We start from the raw sequence: 10,934 nt of genomic DNA on the forward strand, positions 1-10,934 counted from the left end.
TTCACTATGGGACTCGAACGCAGTACCTTTCGCTTCAAACGCCATCGCATTATCCACTCGGCCACTGAGTCCTGATAGCGAAAGTTACTGAGTTCGAGTCCCAGAGTGAACATCAACTCTGAGATGCAGGTACATCCACTTGACGAGTCCCAAATAAGACCAAGTGGCGCTGCTAGCCACTATCCATATTTGCTTACTATGATGTTACTTGTTTGATGAAATTAAAACAACGAAAATCGATTCACTTGGTATTGTTTAGTTGAATCTTCTCATTAATGTTCAGGACTGTAATTGATCAGTCTCTTATTGGTATATGTGCATACTGTGTAGATTACCTCGATATAGCCTCAATTCATAAGCTCTATAAGCATAGATGTATAGTGGCTAGCAGTTGAATCCAGTTTGACGCGCGTTTCATCCTATTTGGGACTCGTCAGCTGGATGTACCTACATCTCAGAGTTGATGTCCACTCTGGGACTGGAACCCAGTACCCTTCGCTTCAAAAGCCATTGTGTTATACACTTGACTAAAAGTACTTTATATATATGTATACATATAATAGTTACTTAATAATGATACTACAAGAATACATAGAATAATGGTCCATAAATTAATCCTGGAAGTTATCATTGCTTTAGTTTATGTTTAGATATATTCAATATTTAATATTTTATTAATAATGTTCCTTCCATCGTTCAACAGAAATTTCAATAAATCCACTCACGATCTAGTTTCTTATCTTTGTCTAAGTTAGTACCAAAATCGCATGTAATCTATAAAAGCTTCTTCGTGCCTGTTTCAGTTTATTTTATCTATTATTCAGATAAAGATTATTAATTCAAACAGCTCATATCAACTAATAAGATAAAGCTAATGGGAGATACAACCAAAATAAAGAAGTAAACGATGACAAGTTGAAGGTCAGCAAGAACCAGATAACATTGAGGTCTACAGAACGAGGTATGAGTCATATGTGGAGAAATTCGAACACTTCACTCCAAGCTGAAGTTTATTCGTTCAGAATAACGATGAAGACTCCACGACCGAACCAACCAGCTCAGAGAACAATTAATTATACACACATTCATCTCCATTACAATATTGAATTATGTCAATAAATCTTAGAAATAGCTATTTACAATATGTAGAATGTGCCACTATTAAACTACGTTATATGAAACACTGAATGAATGAGAAGACATACTTTTATATGTTGCTACTTTCTTAAAACACTTCTGATAATGATAATTCGAAATAAAGATAATAAACTTTGACCTTCACTAAAGACTTGATTAAGGATAATTTGCCTGCATATATATATGGTTTATCCTTAGTAACTATATTTCAGTCCTACGGGAGGTTAGTCACAGGCTCAATAGCCCATTAGTGACATCTTTAAATGTGTAGCTGGGTGACAATAAAATCATATCTTTCCGAGAGCACCGGTTCCGACTAGATTGTATGCAAACCTTACACACGACTGTCAAAAAAACACAAAAATTATGTCTGTCTCTGTTGAACAGCTTCAACCACTACCCGACATCTGAAATTATATCATCATTCTCTCTCAACCGAAATAAACATTTTTCTGCTAAGGTTTATCTTATGTAATGACTACATTCGATAGATTGTCATTAATAATTTTTACATACATATGACAGATTATTAATGAGACAAAATCCATTTATATATGTATATATTTGAGACTGAAAGAAACCCTTACGAAGAAACTTGCCAAAAACTTATATCTTATCATTGTATATAGTTGAAATCATGAATCAATTGAAGCTAGACTATCACGGAAAACCTAAAAGCACTGGACGGCCGTTTTGTTCTATTGTGGGACTCCTCAGCAGAGCGCATCCACGATCCCGCCTCATGAATTCAACTATATTAAATTACTAAAATCTCCACAAAACCTCCTTCTAATAAAGAATAATTGTCCACTTACCTTATTCATATCTAATATGATTACATAATATAAGCGTATAGTTTACTAATAATAATACAATTTAATATTTCTATGTTTTGTTCTCTGATTTAATTGTGCAGCAATTGTGGTGAAGTTAGCCTTCCATTTGTTCCACAAGTGTCGTTTTAGTTCGTTCGTTTGTGCTTGAATGTCTTTTTAAGCTTTAGTTATCTTCATTTATTGTTATATTCAGATTGACTTAATTTGTCGGTTAGCCTTCAGACTTATGACTGGTAGATGCCTTGAATATGGGTTCAAACTCTGGGTTTATATAGATCTATCTATTGATTCTTAATTGATCTGAATTTCGTGAGTCTCGAAATTTTTTAGCATTCTTCGACTTTAATACAGAATTTCAAAGTTTCTTCAATCTAATTCATGTCCATACTTGTCTACGTCAGTGTTAGCAATATCATGTCGCCTTACTTTTAATTTATCTTTATTTCTATGAAGGTGAAAGAAGCATCTACTTGATCCATTGCGAAATTTCTCATTTTTATGGATAATCATTCGTTTGTATTCCTTCTTTGTCTTATCCTCTTGTCTGCATAGAATTGAATAAAGTGGTTGTGTTGGCTTGTGACAGACGTTGACTCTAAAATGGATTTAGAATCTTTTTAATGCTTTCTGATATATTTTTGTATATGTTTATGTGAATTGTTTCTTTGTTTCTAGGGTTGTTTTTTGACGATATATTAATTTGCTAAACACTTTATGATAAACTCGTCGGGGTGGGGAGAGTCTTACTTACTTACTTACTTACTTACTTATGCCTGTTACTCCTGGTTGAGCATAGGCCGCCGACCGGCATTCTTCAACCCACTCAGTCCATCATGGGCCCTCCTTTCTAGTTCTATCCAGTTTTTGTTCATCCTTCTCATGTCTGTCTCCATTTCTCGGCGTAATGTGTTCTTTGGTCTTCAGGATTCCATGTGAGGATTTCTCTTATGACGCAGGTGGGTGATTTCCTCACTGTGTGTCCTATCCACTCGCAGCGCTTCTTCCTGATTTCTTCCTCCACCTCAATCTGGTTTGTTCTCTCCCACAGTAGGTTGTTGCTATTAGTATCTGGTCAATGGATCCGAAGTATTTTGCTTAAACAACTGTTATTAAACATTTGTATCTTCTGGATGATGGTTTTCGTAGTTCTTCACGTTTCCGCCCCATACAGTAGAACTGTTTTGACATTTGTAATGAAAATTTTGATCTTGGTGTTGGTTGACAATTGCTTTGAGTTCCAGATGTTCTTCATTTGCAGATATGCTGCTCTTGCTTTGCCGATCCTCGCCCTCACATCTTCATCAGATCCACCGTGTTTATCGATGATACCGTCCAGATATGTGAAGGTTTCCACATCCTCCAAAGTTTCTACTTCAAGTATGATTTGATTGGTGCATGCTGTGTTGTATCGGAGAGTCTTGCTTTTCTCTTTGTTTATATTGAGACCTACTGCTTCTGAGGCTGTTGCTACACTGGTCGTCTTCTCCTGCATTTGTTGTTGCGTGTGTCATAAAAAAGCCAGATCATCTGAGAAGTCTAAATCGTCCAGCTGGAGGAGGGGGAAGGGTCATTCTTATGAAAAACAGACTAAAAATGAGTTCCTTCAATTTTTTATATTAAAACAAAATATCTATTCATTGCTTATAACATTTGTTTAAATCCAACTGTTTACTGTAGATTGATAATTTAGATGTTATTGGCAAGTCACAAGCTCAAATTGTAGCAATTCTACGAATTAAACCAGTTGGTAGTATTGTTAATCTATTAGTACGTCGTCAAGTGCATATTTGTCAATTACATACACAAGATTGTTTAACATGTCAATTATTGAATTCAACTATTACATCATCATCATCATCATCATCATCCTACATATCAATCTCCTGATGTATTGAATACAAGAAATTTAAAATGTTGTGATTTAACATTACCTCATGGAAAATTACCTTCAAATTATTCTTGGATTGATACACGTAAATGTTCATCACCACCATTACAAATGACTTTATATTATGATGGATTAACAAATTTAGAACGTGTTTTTCATCCAAATTACCCAGTGAGTTGAATATTATTTTGATTGAAGTTAGAAATAAACATCGTTGGATACCGACCGGCTCAGTGGTCTAGACGTTAAGCGCTCGAGAGCGAGACTAATAAGTCCTGGTTTCGAATCTCTTGAGGCGGGATCGTGGATGCACACTGTCACTGAGAAGTCTCACAATAGGACGAAACGGTCGTCCAGTGCTTCCAGGCTTTCCATTGATGGTCTAGCTTCAATTGTTTCATGATCCTAACTATTGGAATTTTAAATACATTAAACATGAACTAGCATTGTCCTTTGAATTATCCAGTATATATCTTATTTTATCGTTTCATATTACAGACTGATTTTGTTTAGACTATTGGTGTAAAACAGAAAGCATTGAGCTTTATGCCTCATTAGCTGGAGGCATAATCTCCTGATTACTGAGTTGGTAGATAACGGTTAACATTTATCACCTTGGAGTTGATACCTATTTATAACTTTAGTCAATTTAAGATATCCTGAATTCGAACTTCAGTTAGGTTGTGGATGGACACTTCTCTAGAGTCTTTAAATTCGAATTAGTTTCCACATATCAATCACTTCAACAAAAAAGTTCTTTCAGTGGATATATATATATATATATATATATATATATATATATATATATATATATATATATATATATATATATATTACTTTGGTAAGCAAGCAGATGTAGAAGAAGTGATTCATGGATATATTTAGACAGTATGAAAAACAGGGCAATTGTTAGTGTTGTTAGTTTAATAATTAACATAGATTTTACGGCAAAATGAATCATAATGAGGTAACGATATGGTGTACGTTAGACCAAAATATAAAAATAAGGATTATGATATATATTAACTGAATTTAGCCAGCATCTTTTTTAAGAACATAATCTACGCCCAATATGGTGGTTACCTAATTTCATAGTTTAAATCACGAACTGATTTTAGATAAATCAACGCTGAAAACCAGTAAGCAATAGATAATTGTTTAGTCCTAGTGTGTGACTGGTCACCAGTAGGCACTCTTGCTTCCATCACCAATGATCGAATTCAGGACGTTCAATTCAGTGCACGAACGCTTAACTTTTAGATCACTGAATCGTCATCCAGGATCTCACATGTTTAACTTTGTCCAAATCACTATATTACAAGACCATCTGGGATTGTCTACGCTGGATAACCATCTCTTACCCTGTATGATTGGACTATATTGGTCGCGATTGTAAATTTATTGAGAAAACAAAGGGGGAAGTATGTTTATTTCGTAAGATCGGTAATTAAATTTTTCACAAATACAAAGAAATATAATATCCTTATCATTTATTCTGAAGCGCTTACCTAAGAATTAAAACAGTAGTTCCCTTATTTATTATGACTGATCAACCATATTGATTATTGATTTAAATCGTTATTTATTTTTAGCTTTATCCAGATGTAATACTTCTTCGTTTGCATATTCCACTTATTCCTATCAATGAAGAAAATATAGATAATCCTAAAAATTGTTTAAACAGTAGTAATAATACTACTAATAGTAATAGCCCACTAACAACAACAAGTTTACGTCAAATGCGTCTTGGTGTTAGTGTACGTGAATCGAACTCGTCACGAGCAAGTAAATTAAATGAATTATCACAGAATACAATAAAACTAAGAACAAATGAAGATAGAATGAATCAAATCACATCATTCACTGATTCATATATTGCTGATTCTATATATGGTGGTGTAATAGTTAAATGTATCATAGAAGGTGGAGCAGCGCATAAAGTAAGTATTAGTTTTGTCTTTGTTTTTTTTAACAAATCGGTTCTTCTATCATTTGCACTATATCAAAAAGTACTTATAAGAAATAATATCATGGCCGATGCTCCATTGGGAGTAACAGGCGTAAGTAAGTAAGTAATGTATTACGCTGTGGTCTTATTGCATTACAGAGATGTGAAAGACTTGTGTTATTTGTGAGGATGTTAATGTTGGTAATCTCAAATCGATTTGACATTCTTTAGAATATATATATTTAAGGAATTAGCTGTAACTATACGATGAGGGGAAGGTTACCACTACCCAACAATTCAATATGAAAGTTGATAGTCAGCTAACAAATGGTTAGTTCTGGGCTTTAAATTGTCTTTTTGTCTATGTAAATTTATTCTTCTGAAAGGTGCGAAAAATTGAGGGATGACAGAAATAAATATTTTCTTGAAAAAGCTTGAACCAGATTGCCAGGCGAAACGTTGGATTTACTTCAAATTCATCCGCTGAGATTATTCCTATTTAATGTCCAACATCAACTCAGCGCTCAAATACTGTGAAACTATTCGCTCTAATTTAGATGAAAGTTCTTATAAAATTATTATTGATGTGAAAGTTCAGATTGAGTTAATTTAGATCCTCCTGTATGAAAAAGATAATCTATTTAGTGAGCATAGTTTATCATTGTATAGGAACGTTTAGACTGTATGGAATAGTTTATGGATTTGAATGTTTTATAGAAATTCAAAGAGGCTAGCAGCTCATATAAATTACTTGAATGAACAAATGATATATTTGTATCATAAGTGTCTTGACTGAACCCTCCCAGCATTGCAGGATACGTTCAGGAGTCTGCTCCCCGACAATTTCCTGGGTAATCACGGCACACAGATCAATATATATTTACAGTTGAGTTAACCAGATATTATTCAACATTTTCTTATTAATCCTTCAGTTCTCAAAATGCAACACATTGCACTTGGAGTCATCTATCTGTACTCTTTGTTTGCTTCCGACTATGGAGCTAATAATCCACCAAAGTACGTTCCATCTGATTCTAATGTTCTCTCAATTAGATAGCTGTCCTGTTAGGAAAACGTTATCCAGGCGGATAATGATCTCTCAAAACACAATTATAGTCTCACTCTACTTAGTAGGTAGAGTTTGTCCTCAAACGTAGACGTTTTTCGAAAAGCATCGAGGATGGATGAACAATGTTTAAAATTTTGAGGACTACACTAGTTAAACGCATAGAACTATAATTCTCAAGTGATAAAACTGTCTTTTGAACACATCTGTTGATAGCACCAATAGATACTTGTTAAAATAAAGAATCAGAGCTCATTCTATAGATACGGGCCATTTCACCCGATGAAGTATTATATATGACTTAATTCTTGCGTCAGATGACAAAATTATTATCGAGAAAATTTATTCTTTTGATAAACTTGAACAATAATCATTGTTAGAATTGAAACTGTATAAATATAGTATTCATTAACTTTTTGCGGCCTATGCTCCTCCACGAGGGTTAACAGGTGTAAGTAATTAAGTAATTCATTAACTTTGGATAAATAAATTTACCTTTTAACTATTATCATTATTATGTAACTTGTTATTTTGTTTTGCATTACTTCTAAAATATATCATTAATACAATTCGGAAGTGTTCTTTTTCTTGACAAACAATAATACTAGAATACAGCTAACTCTTCCCATATTTGTAATTGTTTAAATTTTTTCACAATTGAATTCACTAGTCGTTTCATGCTAGAGCACCATTGAAAAACTGAAAGCAGAGGACCACCAATTCGTCATAGTATGGGACTCCACAGGATGCCAGTTCAGTGATCAGGAGGTTAAGCGTCCGCGCGCGTGACCGAAGGTTCTGGGCTCAAGTCCATTTTAGTGCAGGATGGTGGATGGGTACTACTGAGGAGTCCATACTAGGACGAAACAGTAGTCCACAGCTTCCAGGTTTTCAACTGTGATCTAACTTAGATGGATTCGTGAATCTAATTGTGAAAATACTACAATTTTCAAACTAATAAGTTTTTTACCTTTCTTGTTGACATATATGTTTAATTGATTAATTCTTGTTTTCACCAAATACTAACACAGGACGGTCGTCTACAAATTGGTGATGAATTGTTGGAGATTAATGGAGTTGTTTTAGTTAATGCAAATAATCCATTAAGTTTATTACGTTCTGTTCTACGGAAATTATCTAATACAACTGTAAATGACAATAAAAACTGTGATGATGATAATAATATGATTACAACTTCGACAAGTGTAACTGATAGAACAACCACAACAACAACAACAACTGCTTATACTTCTACTGTTACTACTGATACTACTACTATTACCACTAGTACTACAACACCTTCACCTACTAAGACAAATGATCAGAATACAACTTCCAAGTCTACATTTGATAAAGTAGATTCAATGGAAATGTTAGATATAATTCAACCTTTAGTGGTAGATCTATTGATAGCTCGACTAACAAGGCATCGAAGATCTGCATCTGGACATACTGTAAGTATTCACAATTTATTTCAATATATATATAGTTTTTTATGGTCAGCGTTCTTCTTATCAAGGTTGTTTTTTGGGGATGAGGTTGCTGACCCCATGCTCAACTCTCCTCCCTTATCCCGGCTTTGTACTCAGTAAAGATTATCAATAAGATTTATCCTACACTCTAGGTAGCATTATATTATGATTGAGTCATCTCATATTTGGCTATGAATTATTGAGGGTGACGAATATCACTCAAACAACATTTATCTGTAGTCGATTCCTCATCATCTGAATATAATTTTTGACACAATTAAAAAACGTTCTAATGAAGACTCTGTTGTAGCTCTTTGGGTAGAAGCTATTGAAGTTTAAGTATTGTCCACTCAGCGTTTATTCTCGATAAATATGTCTTTCCAATCGACCATTACTCTCCATACCAATGTCTTGTTATGGTTGAATTCTACAACCTATTTCATGATGAGTGTCTGTAAACTTTATTCCGGTGTAATAATTTCTTTTCCAAGTAATGAGGGTTTGTGTAAATTGTTACATTGCTGGCTGCCCCTTAGTTAGACTAGTAGGAAGCACTGACGATCACCCACCAATGGTATTGGAAGATGCTTATGCAACATCGTGAAATGATTGAACTCAGACACTTACACCAGTTGATGCGATCTCTGTGAATTAAGGATAAAGATTCTTTTCGAGAAATGAAAGTATTGAATTCGACTTATTATAGTGGAGTCATGGATTATCACTATTAAGCAGTCTTCTACTAGCTAGAATCAGCTTTTCAGTGCCTAACGGCTTTCAAAGCTTAATCAAAAACACTTTTTGACGCAAACTATAAAAATTTCGTTTCTGGCTATTTTACTTCTATTCTACTTCCTTTTTTATCTCAATAAACGATAGCTTGCATCTAATTCCGAGTTTAGTTCAGAAACATCAACGTCAAGCACTGTGCTAACTGTTACACCAAAGTTTTTACCACCTGTCAATAATAAAACTAGTCAGGAATCATCATATACTAGTCAAGAACAATCCACCGACCATCATCATGGTAATCATCAACATCACCAACATCGTCATCACCATCGGCATCATCGTAATTTGTCTCAACTACAACAAAAGTGTTACTGTTCAAATCCTTTGACAACTTTATCTTCATTGTCATCATCACCTTCATCAATTACAACAAATCCAACTGAAAGTGAATCACATGTTACTACAATCAATATAAATGACATACAAAATATGAATAATAATGATGATAAAAATAACGAAACACCAAGAATTAAATCAGAAATACATTCAGTCAAAGTGGAACAGGAAGATAATGTTATTGATGATGATATAATTACTACTAAAACTACTCTTGGAGGTGATTGTGCCCCCCTGAAATGATGAAATCATATTTATACAGATTCCTATAAAGTAAGTAATTCTACATAAATGATGATAAATTACATTTTCCTATCATAAAGACGATTGAAAATGCTGTCGATACCTTTGATCATTCAATGACTCCCTAGTTGTGAATGGTCTCATTCCACTAATTACCGACTACTTAGCAGTGGAAAATCTATACAGTATTATGACAACTTTTTATTATGTATCTATTTCAACAGTAATCGCCTGAAATTCATTGTTCCAACCAAATACATATTTAAAGAAAGATCTCCATAGGGAACGCTTGTCGATTCTTTAAAAAATAGAAAAAGTGGGAACTTACAAACTTCTCTAGTGTAATAATTTAAAGTTTTAAGTATTTAGGATCATGAAATATGGTAACTTTTTGATGAAGCCGTGTGATTATATTATGAAGTCTACCGTATATGAGTGAGAAAAATGATCTTTGAAAGTAAGAGATATGATTAGTCTGAAGAATTCGATCATAGTTATCTACGAAGTATTGATCACATGTCATGGAACGACCGAATCAGTAATGCTGAGGTTAGGTATAGGGTATCACGCAAAGATAGGAATAATTTGATGGGATTTTGAATCTTTGATGTCTGTTAGGGAATATGTTACGCATGCTTAATCAATACTTAACATAACTCATGATGTTTTCCAGTGTAGAAGTAGGTTAGAAGAAATTCGGGGTAGCCATACGAAAGAGTTGCATCAGCCTATAGAGTCAGTAACTATTGACCTGGAACATATATATAGATGCAGGCTATCTAGTAAGGGTTCGTGCAATAACGGCGATCAGTCGTTAGAGACATTGATTTATAAGAATTGAAATTAGTAACAATAGCACACTTATACTCCATCTTCATCTTCCTCTCGAACATTATTTCCAGTATTCCCATAAGTTTCATTTCTGTCGTTATAGGCCGTACCCTAAATCCTTTGCCTATTTCATTATACTCTCAACCACATTATCTCGACTTACTTCGCTACCCACCGTTTTAAAGTCATCTTGTGCAAAATGTGGCATATCAACTCATTTGACCCATATTTTTCCCGGGATCCATTATGGTTAGGATTGGATAACTGACAGATTCTCTTAGTATACACAAAAACATATGTGACTCAGTAGTTTGAATTGTCTGTTAACACACGTGGCAACACGTATAGCTCATACATTTCTGGATGTTTATCGCTTAGTATTTCA

The 10,934-nt window shown here is 34.0% G+C and overlaps 1 protein-coding gene across 1 annotated transcript in view; it reads left to right on the top strand.

Moving 5' to 3' along the window:
- The window catches only part of Smp_127800 (putative sap-97), a gene marked incomplete at both ends in the record, with an annotated part of 46,479 nt that extends 36,761 nt beyond the window's left edge, over positions 1-9,718 (top strand). Inside the window, 5 exons of the mRNA XM_018798594.1 lie at positions 3,664-3,740; positions 5,454-5,801; positions 7,907-8,080; positions 8,189-8,329; positions 9,227-9,718. Coding sequence (XP_018653521.1) covers positions 3,664-3,740; positions 5,454-5,801; positions 7,907-8,080; positions 8,189-8,329; positions 9,227-9,718 — 1,232 coding nt within the window. The remainder of the gene's footprint in view (positions 1-3,663; positions 3,741-5,453; positions 5,802-7,906; positions 8,081-8,188; positions 8,330-9,226) is intronic.
- Positions 9,719-10,934: the final 1,216 nt, after the last annotated feature.

Source organism: Schistosoma mansoni, chromosome 7 (genome assembly GCF_000237925.1).
Source record: "Schistosoma mansoni strain Puerto Rico chromosome 7, complete genome".
In the NCBI taxonomy this organism is placed as follows: Eukaryota; Metazoa; Platyhelminthes; class Trematoda; order Strigeidida; family Schistosomatidae; genus Schistosoma; species Schistosoma mansoni.